This window comes from Apteryx rowi, unplaced genomic scaffold (assembly GCF_003343035.1).
Source record: "Apteryx rowi isolate R43461 unplaced genomic scaffold, aptRow1 scaffold_37, whole genome shotgun sequence".
Taxonomy (NCBI): domain Eukaryota; kingdom Metazoa; phylum Chordata; class Aves; order Apterygiformes; family Apterygidae; genus Apteryx; species Apteryx rowi.
This window is the reverse complement of record NW_020450196.1, coordinates 3,365,893-3,389,286: the sequence shown is the minus strand read 5'-3', so window position 1 is coordinate 3,389,286 and position 23,394 is coordinate 3,365,893. Positions and strand designations below refer to the sequence as shown.

General features: G+C 42.5%; 1 protein-coding gene across 2 annotated transcripts; it reads left to right on the top strand.

Moving 5' to 3' along the window:
• Nucleotides 1-202: 202 nt before the first annotated feature.
• HACD4 (3-hydroxyacyl-CoA dehydratase 4) lies at nt 203-22,774 on the top strand. Of its 2 annotated transcripts, none has more exons than XM_026073567.1 (7): nt 203-307; nt 6,867-6,970; nt 7,991-8,118; nt 16,093-16,205; nt 19,217-19,323; nt 20,096-20,227; nt 20,955-22,774. In XM_026073567.1, the coding sequence occupies exons 2-7, from the start codon at nt 6,874-6,876 to the stop codon at nt 21,035-21,037; spliced, it is 660 nt and encodes a 219-aa protein (XP_025929352.1). In that variant the 5' UTR covers nt 203-307; nt 6,867-6,873; the 3' UTR covers nt 21,038-22,774. The 2 variants fall into 2 exon arrangements, with proteins under 2 accessions (XP_025929352.1, XP_025929351.1); XM_026073566.1 differs by lacking the exon at nt 203-307 and adding an exon at nt 3,263-3,340.
• The last annotated feature ends 620 nt before the right edge of the window (nt 22,775-23,394 follow it).

Genomic DNA, 23,394 nt, shown 5'->3' with positions numbered 1-23,394 from the left:
GGTCTGTGAGGTCTTTGCACTGCCTCCCTTACAAAACCAGCTGATTTCCCCTGCTGAAAAGGAACTGGTTGGGCATGAGCAGGAAGGACAGGAACTCCTGGTAAAGGATAAAAGTTTTTTTTTTCAAATGAAAAACAGAGGGATGCTATTTACAACACCCTCYGTAAGAAAGAGAAATAATAAAAAAAAATTCCCTTGAAAAAATAGATGATTTTGTCCCTGAATATGCAGATTCTGGTTCCTTAGGAATGGTGAGAACAGGTTACAATAATCAACTGGGAAAGAAGTCATCCTTGGAATCATAAAAGTAAGTGACTTCCATGTAAAGATAGTTTTATGAAAATCAGAGTTAAAGTGTATCACAGAAATACACTGCATTGCATTTTTGTCCTATGCTGAGAGACTAGTCTGATGTTTTCTATCGACTACCCCCACCTGCAGTATTGGGATATATGGGATATATACTGGGCTTGTGGTCTGGAAGAACAATGCTTCAAAGCCATGAATTCCCCAAATCAGGGTATTCCCGCAGAGGTGTATGGCTGGTCATGAGCGCCGAGGGGCCGACCACCAACTCCGTGCAGGGAGGACTAGCCAGGACGGTGCAGCTGCTGCCCCCAGGCAAACAAGGATTTACACACTTGCTTTAACTGAAGTCAGCACCACCAGAGCATGTGCTTCAAATCAAGCCTGGGTTCAAGAGCTTTTACTGATCAGTGCTTAAACCAGTGAATCCACTGACCAAAACACAGGCTTGAATTCAGTTGTCAAAAAGCTTTAATTACAGAGGAAAGGAGCCATGAAGTCAATGGCTATGAATGTCATTAAAATGAAATCTAAGGGATATGGGTTATTTTCTTAAAACAAGTCTGCATGTTGCTTTTAGAACAAAGTTTTGGAAACAAAAACCATGCATAAGAGGAGCAGGTGTTTTATGCAGAGTTATCCAGCATTCCCTTAATCGCTCCACACACCTCTTGCTGGTGAATGTGTTTCCTATTTGAAGAGACTGAGATTCTTTTCATATCACATGAAATACTTCAGGGCTGCTGTTACTTTTCACAGACAGCCCCTGCCCACAGGGGCTCCCACGCATTCAGAGCTCTCAGGCAGAGCACACGCTTTCCCACTCTGTGATGCAGGAAAATCAAACTCGGTTGCTTTAGATTTTGAGAAATCCAGGAGACTCAGGAATAACACGCGCTGAGCAGCCATGGAGCTTCTTTTAAGAGATGCCAGCAGTTATATAGATGCATTTTTTCAACGCTGGTTAAGTAGTTTCTAGACAGGAGTCTGTCTGCAAGACAAGCAGCTAGAGTGGAGAAGAAAGTTTCTTTTCCAAAAATAAATGATAGATTTATTTCAGGACTTTAGTATTCCCATATCCAGCTAACATGTTTTCAATAGCTGTGTGTAATATTTGTTTTCATATGAATGCCTTTTTAACTTACAGAATTTTAAAATATTTAAGCACAAAATCTCTTCAAACCCTGGAGAGCTACCTGTGTGTCTGGAAGCACTCCCATTTCTCCCAGCTGCAGGAGTTGGTCTGATAAAAGCTGTTCCTTCTTGTTACAAATCCTCCTTTCTCATAGCCTTAGGTCATCACACTACAAAAACACCGTAACAAAATTGCATGGCTAAAGAGACCTCATATGCATTTTCAACTGCAAACCATGCACAGGAAAAAAAAAAAGTATTTCACAGAAGGACTTTCTCATAAAAAATATCTCATATCCTGGGCTGCATTAGGCAGACCATTGTCAGCAGGTCGAGGGARGTGATTCTCCCCCTCTACTCAGCCCTGGTGAGGCCACATCTGGAGTACTGCATCCAGTTCTGGGCTCCCCAGGACAAGAGGGATGTGGCACTRCTGGAGCAAGTCCAGCGAAGGGCCACAAAGATGRTTAGGGGACTGGAGCATCTCTCCTATGAGGAAAGGCTGAGAGAGCTGGGCCTGTTCATCCTGGAGAAGAGAAGGCTGAGAGGAGATCTTATCAACGTGTACAAGTATCTGAAGGGAGGGTGTCGAGAGGATGGGACCAGACTCTTTTCAGTGGTGCCGAGCGACAGGACGCGAGGCAACGGGCACAAAATGAAACACAGGAAGTTCTGTCTGAACATGAGAAAAAACCTTTTTCCTGTGAGGGTGACTGAGCACTGGCACAGGTTTCCAGGAGAGTCTGCGGAGTCTCCTTCCTTGGAGGTATTCAAGACCTATTTGGACATGGTCTTGGGCAACGTGCTCTAGGTGACCCTGCTTGAGGAGGGGGCTGGACTAGGTGATCTCCAGAGGTTCCTTCCAACCTCAGCAGTCCTGTGAAAACCAGACCTGAAGGGATAGTGTCTGATTAGCCAAGTCCATTACAGTGCCCCAGTGACGGGAACCCATGCACTCGCCTGGGAAGCATTTCTTGCCCCTCCAGCACACCACTGTGAGCTCCTGCCAGGAGCCCCACACCACTCACAGCAGCTGTGGGACCCATGGAGGCACATTTTATTCCCCAGTTTTTTTGTACTTTAATGTGTGACATCCTGCCAGATAGTCATTATGTCCTTGGTGGCTCCTTCAGCCAAAATGCCAAATTTTAAACCTCTCTGTAAGATGGTACATGCTTTTAACTTGAGTGCCAGTGGGAAAATTAAGCTATTGGCAGAAAGGAGTTTGTACACCTATCATCCTTGCCAATGACCTTACTCTTCATTTGACTTATGCTGAGGTACCCAAAACATTTAAAGGCAGAAGAAAGCTATGATGTACCCATACCTTTCTCCAGCCGAAAGTGCCCATATTTCACACGGATATGAATAAACAGACATTTCTAGCAGAAATATTTTGAATTTGAATTTTCCAGTTCTTATCTGTGTGAACTAATCTGAAGCGCCCCTTCTATGCTACGCTCCCAGTCTTAGTATTTAATAATGTGTTACTAGCACTGTTGTAGCTCTGACAGTTTAAACAGAAGGAAAAAAACAGGTTTTTAATTTTGCATTTCTTCTCTCTGGTGATCCTTCAAAATATTGCTCTGGGTTGAGAGGCAAAGTTAGTGGGATTTGCAGACTAGCTACAGGTGCAACAGCAAGAAATGGATCTAGGTTATGTTATGTCCTGTTTGGCTGGGCTAGGAGCAGGGCAAAAAGGGTGGAGATATTTTGGGTTAGAAACTCTTTTCTCGGGAAGTGCAGTGTTGTTCCTGCTTAGTGCTATACATGGTGACGTCGTGGGGTGGGGGAAGAGGAAAGAGGAGGGGTGATCTCCTAACAAACAGCTGCTGCAGCTGCAAAAGAGAGAGAAAGAGAAAGATCAAGAGCCGCAGCAGTGACCTGGTCCCTGCAACAGGTAATATCTCTTGAGCAAAGGTGACCTGGACTGTTCAAATGCAAAAAGAAAGGGGAAACAAAGCAGGGTGGGATGCGCTTAGAGGAGAAAAATGTGTCTTTTATGCTGTTTCTCCGTAGCTCTCTCTTTCCTGAGCTGCAACGCTTATAACAGGGGCTGGAGGGGGAAGGGACAGAAGTTCAAACCAATATGACTTAAAAGGAAATCATGTCAGCAGAGGGGTTTTTCTAGCTGACCTTTCCTACAGAAAAAGAAGAAAAGGGAACATTGCTCTCTGGTTTCAGTGAGGGATTGCTTCCTCATGCGTCTCTCACCACGGCCACTGCGCACCCACAGGAAGGCAGCAGCGGCGGCTGCTCCACGATGGCGGGTGCGGGAGCCTCCCGGATTGGGACCCAGCTCCTCCATGGCCGCACCCGGCCAGGCTGGACCCTGCACCTGTCCCTGCTCTTTGCTCGGCTGTGACCGCTCTGCAGGCACCAAACGCAAGCATTCCCACGCTCGCCTCGGAGGAGAGCGCTGCAGAGACATCTTAAACATCCTCAGACTGAAAATGACCAAAAAAAAAGAAAAAATATATTTTTCTGTAATTGTTCTGCTTGTGAAAACACATCAGACTTTCCAAGCCAAAACTGTGTTACTGTTAAAATCTCACCAGTGAGCAGAGGGAACAGAGGATGCTTGAGAACATGCTGCTGTGTATACTAAGTCTGAGTGATCTGATGTTTCACCTAGTTCTCTAGGTTTCCAGCCCAGAGAGAGAAGATAAAGTGAAGTATTTCCACTAAGCAAGCTTGATATCTAATGTTTCAGTGTGTCTCTGTGAAATCAGCGAAAATAAGTAAGGCAGAAATGACAACTAAAACAACAGACAGCACATCCAGCCTTCTTGGTCTGATTACTGCGAGACCCATGTCTGTGTCTTTCCTCCAACATCTGTATGGGCAGTGTACCAAAGGGTGCAGTGTCCCCACAATACCTTCAGTTTGAGAGATATTAAAAACCACTTAGGAGCATTAAAGCACAAGGAGCACTACAAGTAGCAAAGGCAGCAGCAAATCCTTTTTGAGAACCAGGATATTGGAGAGGACAAGTGACGTTCATATGGCCAGCCAGTGCATCCAAGCAGAGGCCGTCCTCAGACATCTCTCTGCAGGCATCTGGTTGATCTCCTAGTTGGTATTTTGCCCACTGGGGTGCTGCAAAAGCAGATGGTGCAAGATAAATGTGGACTGGTGCCTACTATGAACCATGAAATGCAGGAAGTCTAATTAAAGGCAATCCCTTTTGCCAGTGACCTTTTAAATAGAAAAGCATGGCTGAAGTTTGGTATTGGGACACAAAACTGTCAGGACAGTGAGACAAGTTGACCTCAGTCTGCTTCTGGTTCCCCAGAAGAGGCCAGCCTCAGCTCCTGGTGGATAAGAAAGGCCTTAGAGAACGATCACATTTCAGTTTCCTTTGATTACATTTAAATCCCCATTCATTCTCTGCAAATTTCTCCACTTCTGTTAAAGATCTTACTGGTTAGGTACCTTTGGTGCTGGGATTAACACAGCAGGATAAAACCCCATGTTGAGGTAAGGGCCTGTCCTTCACACATCGAGAGCATCATCAAGTGAGGGAGACTTGCTGTTCACGAACTCTGATCATAAATTTTAACATAAAATGGCACCCATATTGCCTAAACACTAGCATGAAGCTCTGTTTACAAAAGTCCTCTTAGTTATGCTCTGCTTAGCCAAGATTATGCAGTTTAAGAATTGTTATGAAAACAATCTTCTAGCCAGCTGATGGAGGAAGTGTTCAGAAAATAAGCCCAAACCTTTCTGAAGATGAGAGGCAGATGTTGCAAACTGCACTTCAGAACAAGAGAGAAACCATGTGCTGGGCTTGCATCCAGTGCAAAGCCCACATGGCAATATTAGACTGAGGGACTGGTGGAGGCACTGGCTGCCAACGCCTCAAGAGTTTTACAGCTGTTTTTATAAATACTCCATACATTACAGAGCTCCAAGAATAAGGCTGCATCTGAAATCAGAACAATGGTCTTAATTTTTTGCCATTTTCTAACGTACAGTGTCCCTTCTGTTTTTCTCTTAGGAAGAGAGAGAACAAAGTGTCGTTCAGTATGAAAGCTGATGGAATTCTTGGACAATTTTTATAGATCCTGCTGGACTTGAGTCCAATTAAGTTGTATCATACAAGTGTGTTGAAAACATTCTCTGGGTTCTTATGATGTGTCTTATTTTCATACTATCCAAGGCCACCAGTATCTCTTAGGACATAAATTATGCCATCAATTCTTTCTGGGCTTTTAGAAGTAATGACATGAAGAGCAGCTATCCTGCTTAATAGAAAGAGAGAAAGAAAAACATTTGCTATGATGTCCCTAGCACATACTTAGAATAAAAATTTAGAAGATCATTTCATCTAGATCAGTTTGCCAATTGTGCATGTTACTATGCTAGGAAAGAAGTATGTTCATTCATCATTTTTAGATATTTCTAAACAAAGACATTCACTGTTCGTTAATATGTAGATAAAAATGATGCATAAAGTTTGGCAGCAGAGATGCATCACACGATATGTACACATTGGATTAAGGGGCAAAGGAAAGGGATTTACTACCCATTGTGACAGGAAATTAACTAGTTCGTTAATTATAAGTATATTCATATGGGAGATGAATTCTAGTCCAAAACTGACAAAGGCATTTTCAAAGAAGGTAGACACTCCTTTTTGTATCTGGATAAGAGGCAAACCTCCCTCTGGAATAAGTCAGAAGAAAATAGCGTTCTGGAAGAGGGAAAGTAAATATCTCCAGAACCCATGGAGTTCTGCAAAAATTTGGAATAGCTATAAAAGTTAGATTGGAATAGCTATAGAAGTTACTCTGCCCCAACAGGAGAAGATTCACTTTTATTAAATGCAACTTGAAACATAAGATGTGCAGAAAGACAAAGTCCCTAATTTAACATATATCAAGAAAACCTGCAGAGCAAGGTGGTTAAACGAGGAAAAAACAGATACCTTTCAGATTGCACTAGTATAGATTGAACTGTGGCTTTCCTTTCCATTTCCTTATCTACATTTTTATAAATATTTGTACTTGTGTTGTCTGCTTGCAGCACTGTGAATTACTTGCACTGCACTTTACACTGCTTTAAATGTTAGCTTGAGGCATGTTCTCTGGCCAGAAGATCACCTTTGCCCAGGAGCAAAGGAGGCTGGAGGCCGGTGTCCCTGGGAGGTGCTGTAGGTCCCTGGACTGCCACAGGGATACAGGGGTGCACATCTGGGCCGCCCCGACGCCGGCCTCAGGGGAAGCAAGTGTCTGTACATGTATATACTGCGACAGACAGCGTTTGCTCTGCTGAGAAGAGTACTCTTCTGTGACTAATGACAGACACAGCGGTCACTGAGCTGTTTACTGTTGGTCAAAGAGGACACAATTTGTAAAGAACCAAGAGTTTGACTGTCGTAATGAATAATACAGTTTGCTTTACCATTTTCACCTCCACAGCTTTACCATGAACACCTACCTCTTTGCGTATGACTTAATACAGTTCTGTGGACACTCCTGGATATTCACCAATATGATCATCAGGTTCATGTCATTTGGCAAAGGTAGGATTCCTTCTGTATTTTACTTAAATATTTTAAGAGGCAGTGATACACATAAACACCAAATTAGAAATAAACTTAGGATCCTGAACAGGTTTATGTTCAACAGTGGGTAGAGAGGGCTGCAGTTTCAGTAAGAGTGACAAAATACTACTTGTTCCAGTGCAGATGAATGTTAAAAAGGATGAACAAATTACTGATACCTATGTTCTAGCTATACCACATCAAGAATCAAGTTCTTTTTAGGCTAATGAGCTGCAGTATTTGGTAGTCTGCCCATAACATTTGACTTAGACACAGACCTAAATGTGACTAGGTCCAATCATTGTTGTATATATAACTCCCATTGAAACCACTAGGAGGGAATATATTTGCGTTTACTGCGCACAACTTTTTATCTCCCAAAGCATTACAGCACGTTTCTCTTTCAGCTGCCAAGGAGTCAAGGCACAAAAACAGAAAATTAGTGATWGCAAATTTAAAGTAATTTATAGATGGTGGGCAGCTGTAAGCACAGAAGATATCTACTTTCTGGTCTGCTTGTTTTGTGAAGTGTCATGGCTATAGATACAGGCAGAAACTGCAACAACTCCTCTGTATAAAGGGATATTTAAAAACCAAAACATCCTGCACAGGGTTTGCCCCTGGATCAGATACAGGGAATCCCAGCCTCTCCTCAGCTTCCTCTCTCTGCATCTCAGAGCAGAAGGCAGTGGATTGCACACCTCCCAGCACAGCAAGCAGCAGGCTGCCATATTTTTGGATACAGCAAAATAATAGATATGCCCTAGTTTTCAAAGGCAAAATGTGGAAGAAAAAGCTTGGTCATTGCAGTTTTGCAGTTAAAGTTCCCTCTTCCCTCCTCCCCTCCCAAATCTTTTCTTCTGAAACCCCAAGAATTGGTACCATATGAACTTTATTTCTTGTCATCTTCAGTGGCCATGGGTCAAGAGCAAACTTGGTAGTTGGTCCAGATTTTTCTGTATAACTGCAGTCTAATTTTCCTCCCCCCTTTGGCTGTAGATTCGTTGGCCGACACATTTTACTCCATAGGACTYGTGATGCGCCTTTGCCAGCTGTTATCAGTACTGGAGATCCTACACATCCTTGCTGGCATTGATAAAAGCCGTCTCTTCCCTCGTTTTTTGCAGGTAAGCCACCTTCTTGAGGCTCTTCCTTCCATGACCTACACACTTTGACCACAGCCACCCTTGGGGACAAGCCCATGCTAACCTAGCCTGAATGGATCACCTCCCTTCCTCAGCAAGGAGCTTGGTCCACCTTTAGGTTTGCTAGCTGCAGAAATTAACACCACACAATAGAGCTGTGTTGGGAAATAGCTGCCCTTCAGACTCTTCCAGCTAGCCTGGCTGGCCCTGAGCAAAATCCAGGAGTGCCCAGTGAGCACTCACCTGGGAGCCCTCTGGAGGAGTTGGCATCCTGTCTGCAGCAACAGGATCAGTAGCTGAAGGTTAGCTGAGCAAGAAGCATATTGCAGCCAGACGGCAATGCATTCAGAGCCTAAGCATCATAGACGTTTTTTTTCCATGTTGTTTCCTCACTGACATGTGCATGTTTATTTTTAGACTAGTGTGAGACATTTTCGTGGGGTAGCAAAGAGATGGCAGCGAGAACCGCCAGCATCTTGAGTCTCCTGAATTACTAGATAACAAACAGGGTTTGCTGGAGGTCATGGAGTGTGGGCAGAACAGAATTGCTTAAGAGTAAGAGAGAAAAATTAAGGGCAGAAGAAAAATTAGTACAGGCATACCTCATCTTATTGAGCTTCACTTTATTGTGCTTTGCAGATAYTGCATTTTTTACAAATCAAAGGTTTGTGGCAACCCTGTGTCAAGCAAGTCTATCATCAGTGCCATTTTTCCAACAGCACGTGCTCACTTCATGTCTCTGTGTCACATTTTGGTAATTCTCACAATACTTCAAACTTTTTCATTATTATTATATCTGTTATGGTGATCTGTGATCAGTGACCTTTGATGTTGCTATTGGAACTGTTTTGGGGCACCATGAACTGTGCCCATATAAGGCGATGAACTTAACTGATAAATGTTGTGTGTGTGATGACTGCTCTATATCAACTGGCTGTTCCCCCATCTCTCTCCCTCTCCTCGGGCCTCCCTGTTCCCTGAGACACGGCAATATCGAAATTAGGGCAATTGATAACCYGACAATGGCCTCTAAGTGTTCAAGTGAAAGGAAGGGTCGCACAGCTCTCACTTTAAATCAAAAGCTAGAAATGATGAAGCTTAGTGAGGAAGGCATGGCGAAAGCCGAGACAGGCCGAAAGCGAGGCCTCTTGCGCCAGACAGGTAGCCAAGCTGTGAATGCAAAGGAAAAGTTCTGGAAGGAAATTCAAAAAGTGCTACTGCAGTGAACACACAAATGATAAGAAAGCAAAACAGCCTTCTGGCTGATAGGGAAAAAGTTTTAGCGGTCTGGATAGAAGATCCAACCAGCCACAACATTCCCTTAAGCCAAAGCCTCATCCAGAGCAAGGCCCTAACTCTCTTCAACTCTGTGAAGGCTGAGAGAGGTGAGGAAGCTGCAGAAGAAAAGTTGGAAGCTAGCAGAGGYTGRTTCATGAGGTTTCAGGAAAGAAGCCGTCTCCATACCATAAAAGTGCAAGGTGAAGCAGCAAGTGCCGATGTAGAAGCTGCAGCAAGCTATCCAGAAGATCTAGCCAAGAGAATTGATGAAGGTGGCTACCCTAAACAACAGGTTTTCAGTGTGGATGAAACAGCCTTCTATTGGAAGAAGGTGCCACCTAGGACTTTCATAGCTAGAGAGGAGAAGTCGATGCCTGGCTTCAAAGCTTCAAAGGACAGGCTGACAGCAAAAGAACTAGAACTGACAGCAGGAGAACTAGAATTAGAAGTGGAGCCTGAAGATGTGACTGACTTGTTGCAATCTCATGATAAAACTTGAACTGATGAGTAGTTGCTTCTTATGGATGAGCAAAGAAGTGGTTTCCTGAGATGGAATCTACTCCTGGTGAAGATGCTGTGAACATTGTTGAAATGATGACAAAGGATTTAGAATATTACATGAACTTAGTTGATAAAGCAGCAGCAGGGTTTGAGAGGATTGACTCCAATTTGGAAAGAAGTTCTATTGTGGGTAAAATGCTTTCAAACARCATCTCATGCTATGGAGAAATCCTTCRTGAAAGGAAGAGTCAGTCGATGTGGCAAACTTCCTTGCTGTCTTATTTCAAGAACTTGACACAGCCACCCCAACCTTCAGCAGCCACCACCCTGATCAGTCAGCAGCCATCAGCATCGAGGCAAGACCCTCCATCAGCAAAACGATGATGACTCACTGAAGGCTCAGATGATGGTTAGCAATTTTTAGCAATAAAGTATTTTTTAATTAAGGTATGTACATTTTTTTAGACATAATGCTATTGCACACTTAACAGACTACAGTATAGTGTAAACATAACTTTTACATGCACTGGGAAACCAAAAAATTTGTGTGACTTGCTTTATTGCGATATTCGCTTTATTGCAGTGGTCTGGAACCGAACCCGCAATATCTCCAAGGTATGCCTGTACTGGCAGGGAAAAGAGAAGAGAATTCTCATACTCTTTCTTTCAGGGTCTCTGCCCACACTCATGCAGATATGCTTAACTTGCGGCAACACCTAGAGCTTCTGACATTTTAAAGGGTTTTTGGAGCATGCTTTCAGTTGTAGGCAGAAAACTGGTCTAGGTATCACATACTACAGCAAAACCCAAGATGATTCTCTGACATTTTCCCTAGTACACTCTTGTTTCCTGTTGGAGTTAAACTCTGGTTTTGGTACTTTTCTTAATGCAYTGGAAAAAATAAAATTGTTGAGCTGAGTGTAACTTCAAACCTTCCAATCCTTAGTATTTGAATACTGGCGAAACTGGTGTTGCTCTCAGCAGTCAGAAGGTAGAAGACTAAAAGCAGTTAGTTGTGTTTTTAGTTTTCTGGATAGCCCATTTTTGTCAAATGACATATTAAAAGGGCGAAGATGTTCCTCTTTTGAATTCTCCATCAGAAATTGATTGACTAATAATTGAGAGACTAATCTCTGTTTTTGGTGATGCTCACCAAGTACGGCATCAAATTTGTCAAAATGCAATTAACTGTTTTTTCCCCAGCCTGAATTTACATGCTCTTATACTGATCTGGGCAAGGGGGGAGGGAGGGAGAAGTATCTAATCTAACATACCCTGTAACAAATCTCCTGTCATGTCTTGGAGAGACAAGCAGCCTGCTAAGTCTAAGGCAGTCATTAACGCAAGGTCCGTCCTGGCAGAGGTCACGCATTCCCCAGCTCAGGCTTGGTACCTCCTTTCCTGCCAGCTCCACAGGAGCAGAGATCAGGGCAGCCTGTGCAAACACTCCCGAGTGGTGCTCACTGTGGGTAAACTGCAGAGCTGAGGTAAGCACAAAAAGCAAAGAACATCCCCATTTTCTCACCTCCTCTCCCCCTTTGGTACAGAGTTTGTGCAGCAGTGTCACCATAAAAGACACTAGATGTGACACTGAGAGACCTGAGCAAGAGGCACTGCAACCACTGCGGTGCTCTCCGGGGCGGCACAGAGGAGGTGGGTCAAGGAAGGATACGACATAGTGACTCTCAGTATTCACCTCGCAGCACAGTTAGTGCAGGATCCTTGCTTGGCCRTGTCCCCAAAGTCTCCTCTCGCCATGAACAAAACTCTTACCTTAATGTTAGCAGTAATTTTGTGCTTTCCAAGTGACATATGCTGGTTTGGATGGAGGCTCTGCTTTCTCTTGGGTTGGCCTGCTTTTGCAGTGAGAGTGCAGGTTACACAGCTGCATGCCAGCCATCCCCTGGTGTGATTTCCACACCTGGCTCCATGCCTCTTGGGCAGAACAGGGAGGTTTTCCACAGTGCTCCAGGGAAGGACAGCAAAGATGCTCACCCAACTGCAGACTACCGTTCTGTCGCAGGTGATCATGGCAATGGTAAAACTGCAGTAATTTGGTAGTGGCTGCCCAGAACCTGACTCTAACCTGAAAATACATCCTTGGAAGCACACGCATGCACATTTGCAGTTGAGTTTGTCTCAGAGTCCATCTCTAGGGTGAGACAAGAGGTGGCTGCAGCAAATCCAGGGAAGCATGTGGCAGTGGTGGCGTTACCTTGAGTGTAAAAGGATGGATGTGGATGCGACCTCATGATGGCTAAGTATTTTGTATGTATCATAGCAGAGACAAGCTTTAAGCAGAGTTTGGATAAAGGATTTCTGCCAAAAATCTCATTTGTCATGACGCAGTGGCATTTACAGGGAACACTTGAGGTACATGTTACAGATAATGGAAAAGCAAGCTCAGACATGTTCCCTCAAAAAAAATGGGTCAAGACTGGCCTTGTCAAAGGAGAGAGTCTCAGGCCACTGGATATTTAAGCAGGGCTGGGCAGGTCAGGGCCAGGCCAAGCTGCTAAAGAGAGATGATTCCCGTGCGACAGGTGCCCCGGGGAAAGGGAGGCCGAGGCGGGCTCTGGGCGGGTGCAAGGGGAGGCTCCCAGTCCTGCAGCACGAGGGTCCATGTGGGCGCCCGAGAAGGAGAGCCCATCACGTGCAGCTGGAGCTGGAAAACAAGAGATAGTGGGATTTAGTTGCCTGGTCAGGGTGTAAAGGCTGATGGCACTGGTACCTCAGCCAGCGAGTGGGAGGGGAAGACCTAGGGAAAGACTTCACCCCTCAAGTTTTTGTGAACAAAGTGTAGTTCTTCACCCCATGTGCAAATACAACAGATTTACCAGGCCAAACCAATGTGCTATGGCTTCATATCAAAATCACTAATTCCTAATTTGATTCACTTATTCACTAGCACTTTTCTAATCTTCTCTTTTTTTTTTTAAACACCCGCTTGATCTGAGAGCTGCTTGAGGGGGAGGTCTGGGTTTCTGGTACCAAGTGATACTGGCAGCCAGGCTTAGTAAAAAAATGGAAGTGAATGTGCTGCCTGCTCCTGCCCTAACCTCAGCTAATCTGATTTGGTCTTTTTCTCTTACTTGGTTCAAATGGCCTGGTTGCACTGTGGAAGTTTATGCCAACATATGGCAGTTTCTGAATCCTATGAGAGACCAGAGCTGGGAGATGAAGGAAATTCCAGTTTGATTTTAACACAAAGGACAACAAAGAATGAAAAATGAAACCATTGCATTTATGCTTTGCGAGGTGTCAGCCAGCACTTCCTTTTTATCAGCGTGAAAACACAGGACTTCTGGTTTTGCTTTTTTTTTTTTTTTTAAAGCAAGAGTTTTTGGCAGAGAACACCATATTTTCATTCATGCAAGCTACAAATTAAGAAAGAAACAAGCTGTGGTTTAGCAGTAACATGTTTTCTATATATATACACAGACATATACGTGCACACATATTGCGTGTGTGTATATATATTTATATATGTGACCACATACATGTGTATACAGTGGGGGGGGGGGTATAGTGGCATGCTTGCAGGGGACATTTACTAGTCTCCTCCAAATAGCACCCTGCCTTGTCTCTTGCTTCAAAGGTTCCCATCCTCCAACTCCCCATCACCTCTTCCTCTCATTTGTGTGGGCTACCTAAAGGGGTGTGAGGACTATAAAAGGAAACAGCATAGTGTTTTGAAGGGGAACAAGGGCAGGCAGCAGGCAACCTCTTAATTTACACAAGAAAGAGGCATGATAGCAATATCCATACGCAGGAAGGCACCACGATTGCCTCTCATTGCAGAGCAACCAGCCTCACATGCTGCCCTGCAGCTTTGCTTCAAAGCAAGGCTACCGGCGGTTCTCAGTTTTGCAGGCTCTGATGCATGCCACCACTTGCTGCYCAAGGCTGCTGCGCATGAGGAGCAGCAGACCTAGGTAGGGCCTGCTTTGTGATCATTTAGACTTAAAGACTAAACTTAACCTGCTTTGCCCAGTCTGATTACTCACTCCCATCATTTGCAGCTCATAAAACTGACTGCCCACACCACTCCTCCTCCCAAACATGAGTCCCCCAGTGGCTGGAAATCTTCTCAGTCCCAGCCAGGCCGTGTTTGCAGCCTCTTGTGTGTCTGCTCCCCACACAGAGGAGGAGTTTGAAAGCCTCTCCCCACTTTCAGACCACAAGGGTGCATTGTGGGTGGCCGTAGCCATTCCACGTCCTTGGTCAATGCTTGTCCTTCTGAAACCAGGAACGGTAGCTACCTGTCTACTGCTCATCCTTCTGACTGAAATGCCATCAGGTCTGGATCACTCGATCCACACTGTTCTCTAGCACTTTGCCTCCTTGCATCACCTTTTAAGGAGTGAATAGCTATTTGAAAAATGGGCCTTTTCAAAGGTATTACAAATCTTTGGTCTCCAGGTAAGACAATTTCCTGAAACATATATCACATTAGCACCATTACAAGACTTTCTCTCCACATCCTAATCTGATTTTAGCATCTATAACAAGCTGCTCCCATCACCCAGGGAGCACTCTCTTGCCATCCTTCACCAAAATGATTTTAACCCAGATTCTGTTCTTTTTATTCTCCTCCTTTACTCCTTGCATTCCAGCACACAAGCCTCTTCAGGGCTGGCCCCATGTTCATCTCTGTTTTGATTTCCCTCACGAGATGGCTGTTCCACCTCACCTCTCCCATCTCCACTGCATCTGGTTTCGGATCTGGCAGCAGCAGTTGCAGTTCTCCCGTGCTCCCCTGCGGCTGTGCACAGAGAGGAATTGTGTCCCACCCCCATTTCCCAGCCTCTCGACATCCTACCTTCTTAGAAATCACTTCCTGAGCTRGGGACTGACAGGATCTACTGCAAAAAATTACAGTCAGGGCAGGGTGAGAGGTGATAAAACTTTTTTATCTGTTGTGGCCACTCAGTGCTTTTCAAGATGAGGAACCAGATCCCTAGGGGAGGGACACGCTCTGTTTCTATATGAAAAATTGCTCTTGCATAGTTTTGCTGCATAGTAAATTGACGGCTGTACATTTTTGTATCTGCTTTATCTGACAGATGTGGTTTGCAAAAAAAAAGTCTGTAGCCAAACTGTTCCACACAAGAACTGGTAAACATTACGTAGCAAAACTGTTGCGCAAACTTGCTGAGAGGCCAATTTCATTTTTGGTTTAAAGTAGGAGTGAGGGGGAGGGGGAAACAAGTAAAGATGAATGAACGCACATACAAAAATCACCTTGCTATTTGATTCTCATTTCATGACCTTACACGGGCTCGACATCTTACCCATAAAATCACTCAACCCTAAGGTTCTTAAGGGAAGATTTGGCTCTGTGGGCCAGTTGGTATAAAACTCAGTGAGGTTATACTGAGTCACGCCAGCTGAACACATGCATTTTTTCCCCTTTAACACTTTCAAATAGAGCATAAATCAGAGTGAGCCAGTAGAGATTTGGAAGGGTTTCACAGGAGGCTGTAGGCAGTACTCAACACTGCAGATGCATTCATTTTTCAGGTTCCATGGAGGAGAACAGGGCACGTATACAGATACGAAGCTTGTCCCAGAATGCTGTGAAAAGACACTTATTTATAAATTCTTGAGCTCTAATATTGTCAAAATATTTTTTTAAGCAGGAGGTGGTGCTGGTTTAATTCTTTCTCATATGTCGTCATTTGTAAAGGCAAATCTGGTGGGTAGGCTAAGGTCTGACCGCTAGAAAAATGTTATTATGATGTAAATATTATGGCAATGATTGACATAAAGGAGAATAAGCTTAAATCCATTTTTCATGGCCAGGACACACACAAAGACTCCGAGCAAGGCAGTGGGTGCTCGCCCGCCTGTCCCTGGCACTGAGCGTGGGGAAGAAGGGCTCTGCGCCAGACACTGCAGCAACCTTGTCCACAGCTTTCCTCTACTAACACCCCAATTCATCCCCTTTGGCAAACAAACCACCACTCTTACAATAGTAGCTGCAACCAAGCTTCTGATTCCTTAACCTGGGGGACTGCAGGGTCTTAAACAAAAGCAGACCAAGAAGTGAAAAATCCACTGGAGCTTGCGTAATACAAACTGGATTCACCCAGGGCCTCCTATTTTGTCAAAACGACACAGAAATGAGAGCCATACAACATGCCATCTGAATTCACAATTCTTTTTTCTTTTCAGATCACTGAGAGAATAATTGTTTTATTTGTCGTCATCAACAGTCAGGAAGAAGTTCAAGGGAAATACGTCGTGTGTGTTTTATTTTTCCTCTGGAATTTATTAGATGTGGTCAGGTAAGAGGTCAAAGGGAAACCGTGAGAGGAAAGCAGATCATTCTAGCAAGCAGAACCCACCCGCTGTGTTGCAGGCTCTTTATTTCATTATTTTGAAATTGGTAGAAAAGCGTATTGTCCATTATAAATAAAAGCTTGACTTGATAAACTACACTTATTGATTTGTACAACTGGCATATCTGAGAAGCTGAGTGAAACCCAGCTAGTATATTACAGAGGTAAATCACTGCATTAACATTTCTAATTCAAAGAATTTGACCTTTCTAACACAAATTTAGAAGAAAATCACAGCTATTTTCCAGGGAAATGGCATTTGCCCAAACTGATTTACAATCCTATTGCTTTAAGAGCACACTTTTTTTTTTTTAACATCTCATTTAGATAAAAGAACCACAGCATAGAAAGGCAGCAGCCAAAAAACTTTTTACTATGACAGATAAATTACTATGTGTTAATTACACTGTGCTTTTCAAACAGCCAAGAGCTCCTGCCACAGACAGCCAGGACTTTGGTTCAGTATGGCATATATCACACCACGGGGAAAACTCACATTAGGCAAAAGGGATAGTAATAGAATTAACAATTTCTATCATAAAAGTTATATATGATGGAAAGCTACCCAGGCTGCTGGGCCTGGAGCACCAGGCAAAGGTATGAGCGTGAAAGTCCCACCTTACTGATTTTCTCATTGATGTCTGCAGACAGTCATTTCTCAAATGTGCTTAAGGCTTTATGGATCTCAGTTTGTAGACTTAAGGAAAAAAAGACATATGGGATTAAGAAGCGTTTAAAAAAGACAGAGCCCTCTTGCCAGTCTCTGTATGAGAGCAAATTTGTATATGTATATGCACTTTCTACTATTCTAAATACATTGCTTTGGGAACTGACTGAGAATACGGGTTGAGGCACCAGAGAAAATAGATTTTATAAAAAGAGATCTGAAAAAGCAAAATGACTGGTATAAGTGAACAGACTTTAAGTCAGCTTCAGAGTCCTGGGACTACATGTATTAATATATTACTTATATTAATTCTATGGATTATCCCTCTGCCCCATTTCTTTTTGAATTTTGTAAAGCTAATTTTGTAGACCTCAGTCTCAAATGAAAATGTTCTGGGCAGCTGGAGTAAAAGAGGCCAAAACCGTAAGCAATAAATAAACTACACAGTACTGTCAATACATATCATTTTACATCATTGCTTAACAACACAGTCCAACATCATAGGAATAATAGGGGCTGTTTAATAGGCAAGATACTGTGGTCTAGAGCAGTAAACGAACAATTCAAACAATAATGTATGACAATTTATACTGATTTAGAAATCTTATCTGGTTTATTTTAGAGCATAAGTGCAGCATCTCAAAGGAGAGACCATCTCCAAACATGCACAGGAATCTATTCCACTCCTTAGAAAAAAATAGTTGTGAAGTATTACAAGCTCTCCCATCTCATTTGTCAGGGACATAAATGTCCTGTGGATTATGGGTAATGATATACTGAGAGCAAATTCTGCAAAGTTTTCCATTTTGGTCTTTTTTGCTTATTACCATAAACGGTCCAAGGAGGTCTACTGAGAGCAAGTGGCTCTAGAAGAGTCTCCCTTTCATACCGCATTGAGATTATGCTTTCAAAATAATAGTAAGAAAAAAATGGAGACAATCTTGAGGCAAGCCTGGAAGGCAAGCTTGAGAGACGATAATACATTTCTAATCTGTCAAATTCTTCTTCTACAGTTCAGGAATGATGCAGAATTACTCAAACAAATAAGAGGGAAACACAGAAAGTTAATTTAATGCTTGTTCCATCCATCAGAAACAATCCCGCGTATGGTTTAAAAATCCTTATTTTGATATCTCCAGCAAGACAACAGGGCAAGGAACCTTTCAACTGACCAAAAATGCGATCAAACCAGTTTTTCAAGTATTCATAAAGTAGCTGCACAACTTTTAGGTCACAGAAGCTAGCTAGGATTAGCTTATCTTTGGGGACTGAAATTCTGGCCACTCTGGATTCCCAGCGAGCCACAGTAACACAAATGACTTGGTGAAGTTTGGTAACTCACAGGGGAATGCTGCCCAGGTGAGGGGATCCCATTACAAACCAGCAGAAGTTTCATGCAGGCAAGGAGGAACTGGTCTATGTTTTGGGACTCCTGGGGTGACCCACATAACCAGTTTTCCATTTTCCTTTTTCTGACACATTTGAAACATTTTCCTACACCTCGCAGCACAAGGAAGCAAAGCACATTGTGCTGAAGAGCATCATTAGAGCTCTATCACCAGCAAAAACTGAGACAAAAGCAAAGCAGGAGGGTGCTTGGTTTCTCTGTTTTCTGACCAAGGATTCAGCAGTGCCTGTAACTGAGGGAGGACATTTACTTTCAGTCATTTCTCTAACTGGGCCAGCAGTTTTTAAAGTGTTCTCCTAAGCTGCTAAACCCTGATTGGATTTTTTTTTTTTAAACACTCACAGCTATTATTAACATCAGCACTCAGTTTTCACCACTGTGAGAATAAAATACTGAAATACATTGGAGTGTAGCTGTTTTTTCACACCAAGTAGCTGCCTTACAGAAGAGCAAGTGCTACTTGTGAATACCTCAGTACTTAACATCCTTCAGCAATGGTTCAGCTAGTAGTTATAAACTCACGTTTTCTTAATCCTAAGCAACAGTCAGATTCTGCTTTACCTGCCCCTTTCAAGCATAACATCCCTAACTGAAATCTATTTTCTGACAGAGCAATATGAAATCTCACCGGTTTCTGAGAGCGTCTTTGGGCTGAAGCCTGCCTGCTCTTGGCTACCACCACAGACAACACCTGAAACAACGAACCATCTATATTTAGACATGAATTAGAGCTTGAGCAAAATCAGTGCTGTATTGCTCTGAAGTAGTTTCTCAGCTGGGCGGCTCCAATCTCTACTGAAAAAACAGAGGATTTCATAGATGTCTTTATTTTGAAGATGTGCTTAATCCCTCTGAGATCATGTCCCTTTCCTCTTGCTGCAGGTACACTTACAACATGCTAGCAAGGACGGGAATATACTACCTACCACTGACATGGCTCAACTTCTCACTGTGCATCCTGCTCTACCCCCTCTCAGTGCTGGCTAAAGGTAAGGAGGTGAGAAAGGGACCACCTACTTGCTTTCTTTATCTTTTTTAGTAACATTTGATCAGTTCAAGCCTCATTCGCATTTTTAAGACATTTCTTCCTGTGTTGCTAAGACAGTTACAAATAAATGTTTATGTACTGTCATATTTACCTGTATGTCACTTATCTTTCTTCTTTCCTCTGCTTTTTGCCTTATTTGGGTACTCTGGATTGTTGCTGTTGATTTTTTTTCTTTTTTTTTAACAGCACAGGCAAAACTTCATCTTTCTGAGTAAATTAACAAAATAGCCCCAAGAAAGAGACACAGATCCCCCATTCCATACTAACTATATCAAACTTAAATCTTACATCTTAAACAACTTACAACAAACTTACATCTTAAAACTGACTTTTCCACTGCTGCAGCTGACCCTACCAGCTTAGGCCATACTTAGACTAGAACAGCTCATCATACTTACCGCAAGGAAAYGTGCCCACAGATACCATATTGACAGCAGTGCAGCTACAGCCGTGCCTAAACTTAGTATTGAATAGTAAATATTAGCTAATTCTAGTATCAAGATCAGTTAGCACCTCAGACCTATAAAACTGTACTCAAGGAAAAAGCAGCACGTACAGCTTCAGCACATRCGTACGCATTCAAATGACACAGCAAATGCAGCACATAATAGGGCTATCTGTGCCTTACAGGTAACTTAGGCTCTCAATTACACGAGGCTTTTTGATTATTGTCCACCTCCTTTTCACTAAAGATTTACTATGTTATTTTACAGCATTTGCAATCTGCGTATCACTGCCCTATTTTGAATCCTTTGGCACATACTCCATCAAGCTGCCCTTTCCATTCGCCTTCTCCATCTACTTTCCCTATGTTCTGAAAGTGTACTTGCTAGTGCTGTTCATAGGTAAGTGACTTATCTCGCAGAAAGCAGGGTCCTAACACTACTGAGATGTCTTCGAAGGCTAATAAGAAAATCAGTACAACTCCATTCACAAATTTTAACATTCTCTGCAACATCTCCTGCAGAGCACTGTGGGGAAGTTTGTCACCAGCCTATTTGAATTCCTGTCTTTCAAAAACAAGTAATTAGTTTTGCAAGAGACAGAATGTGGGGGGTAAAAATACAAAACCAAGATACAACAAGTGTGTCAATGATCATCTTAGCATTACAGCCATTAATTAAAGTCTTCTTTATCAATTTCTATTTGATCATATTCTCATTCTGCGCTAGCCCTCCCAGCCGGTATGCGAAGATATATCTAAATTAAGACTTTTACAGCTTATCCCTCCTCCCACCATAACAAAGGGAGGAAAAAATCAAAAAGAAAAGTTCTGGGTGTAAACAGACCCTTTTTTTCCCTAGCTCACATAGAAATACTTTTAAAACACTTGAATTGCAGTTACCACCACTGCCAGGCCTTCATTCTGTCACTGGCTTTAAAACAAATTTGAACATTTGGGCAAGGTTTACAGAAGGACCTAATTTTTGAAATGTGGTGCTCTGTTCTTAAGTTCATGGAAGGAGCTGTTTGGGGTTGCCAGAGGAAGGCTCATACTGTTCCTCCTAAATGAACTGAAGACATTTTGGACTTCATACCCTTACGCTTACCTCATTTTGTGTTTTGATTCAGGTATGTACTTCATCATCCAGAACCTCTTCTCAGAAAGAAAAGCTCACCTAGGGGCAGGCAACATCAAAAAGAAGAGAAACTAAGTTGATATTTTGTTTGGAAATAAGGAGTATACTCTCAGCAGGCTGCAGCCCATCACATGTAAATAGATTAGACAAAGATTTTCAAGGCACAGCTCGTTTGTATGCACATGATCTGGCTGTGTGGAATTTTCAGAAAACGGAAGTCTCTTTAAGACATCTCAAAATGAAGCAGCTCAACATCACTAATCACCTTTGAAAGTGTTGACTTCAAATGGCAGCAGTTTTTAAAGTGAATATATTTTTTCTAAACTATATTAGAGAACTCTGAAAAACAAAAAAATCAGAAAAAGTGCCCCCACCCTCAATTACACTAAAAATTTTTATTTTGCTTTTAATTCTTGCTTCATCAGGAACAGCTGTTCTGTAGTGGCAATACTATTTAATTTATAAGATTATTTTGTGCTAGGCAAACACGTATGTGAATCGGATATGTAAACATTAAATCGGCTAAAACTTGAATCTCTTATGGAGTAGAAGCTGGAAACTTTACAATTTGTGAGGTTCAAATGCAAATTAGCCCCATGCATCCAAAATGGATCCAAAACATTCCGGCCCTGTGTTCCCTTCTCCAGACAAGATTCTAGAAGAAAATGCAAATAGAACACAAAGGCAAGTGACCAGGTGCTCATCCACTACATATCCAAGGAGATATTTAAGGGGCAAAATAAAAATTATAATCATGCTTCCAGCAGACAATAAGAATCTCTTCCCCACAATGGTTTTCTGCATGCTGAACAGGAGACAGGTAAACAAAAGTAGCATGATATAGTCAGGCCAAGATATATATTGTCTTTAAAATGGAGTTAATGACTACTGAAAGCCAGATGCAAAATTCTAGTTGCTTTATTCACGTGACTTGCCCCTTGTACTTCTGGGTTATTATCTGCAAAGGGAATGCCACCAGAATGCAGCCTCTTTGAGACAGAGAATCAAGAGCAGAGACAGCAGCCCAGTGGATTTTGCAAAGCAGAAAATGGACTACAAGGTTTGCACAAAGAACTGCTTAGAGGTATGCAGGGACTCATCTCATGTTTCATCTATGTTGTTTATCATCTGCATATGGACTTGAATTTAAAGCAAGGGGGAGTGAAGCTGTTTATTTGAGCCCGACTGAAAAGTGGAAGGGGGAGAGGGAAGATACTAGTTAATATGATTTTGTTTATTTTCCTTTATGAAGAAGCTTTTGCCTGTACAGCTTTCTCAACCATGAAGCTAAAAGGGTGTTCAGACTGTTGTAGGAAGCAAACAGTTAGGTTGTTCTTGATGAGCTCGGTTGTTATGAAAGATCATATATTACTACTTTTATTTAACGTACTTGGTGGACATTGTGCCGGCAAACTGTTGTTGCCACTGAGGTATTTAGGAACCATCATCAACAGGGTCACTGCATGCAACAGTATAGGGGCAACCTTGGGTTTTTTGAAAGTTGCTCAGAGGGAGGTAGGAATTTGGACGTTCTTAGAGAAACAAAAGTACTTCCACTTTGGACTTGGGACCCAAAATGATTTAGTGCTGACAACATCACAGAAGAGAGCCAGAACAAGAAGAGTTCATGACCAAACCACTGTAAACACACTAAAGGTGGAAGATAGACATTTTTCCCCTTTGGCAATATGATCTAATTTGTCATAAGATTCTGTGTAGTTAAGATACCCTGGATGAGGAAACACAACATCTGATATCAAAGACTTTTTTCTTTTTTAAATATATACACTTAATAAAGATTCAGGATGGGGTGCTCTTTCTTTGCACTAATTCTTAAAGCTGGCTAAAACGCTTGAAAAATAGGAGGAGTCTTTAAAATTTATGAGGAGGAGGAATCCCAAACCTAAAATGCCGAAGAAAGGTAAGTTAGTTAGTTATAGAAGACTTCCCTCCAGCTTCTGGTGAAGAGTACATACACATAGGCAAAAAGAAACTTCTCTAAAGACAAGGATGAAGGAATATCAGTAGGAAGTTTTTCAGTGAGCTGTCAGTGTGATTTGTAATTGCAAGTGTCTACACAGTCTCTTTATGACCAGAAGAAGGATGTTTGATTACTGCATTTTTCTGGCATTATTTAAAAAACTGTCTACTTTTGATACACCTCATGTACTGTATAAATGTATATATGAACACATACAGTGTGGAAAAGGAATTGTATCTGCTAAATGATACACATAGCAACAGCATTTTTTTTTTAGCCCTTCCTTCTTATCTGTTCTGTTTGCCCACAAAACAGCTATGCTGGAGCCATGAAACTTGTCAACTGGCTTCATCATCAGCTCCCTTTGCTGCCTCCCCACACATTTAAAATGAAATCGCAGTTAACTTGTCCACCTGAGTCCTAGAAACTCATTTTCAAAGGAACCTATTAT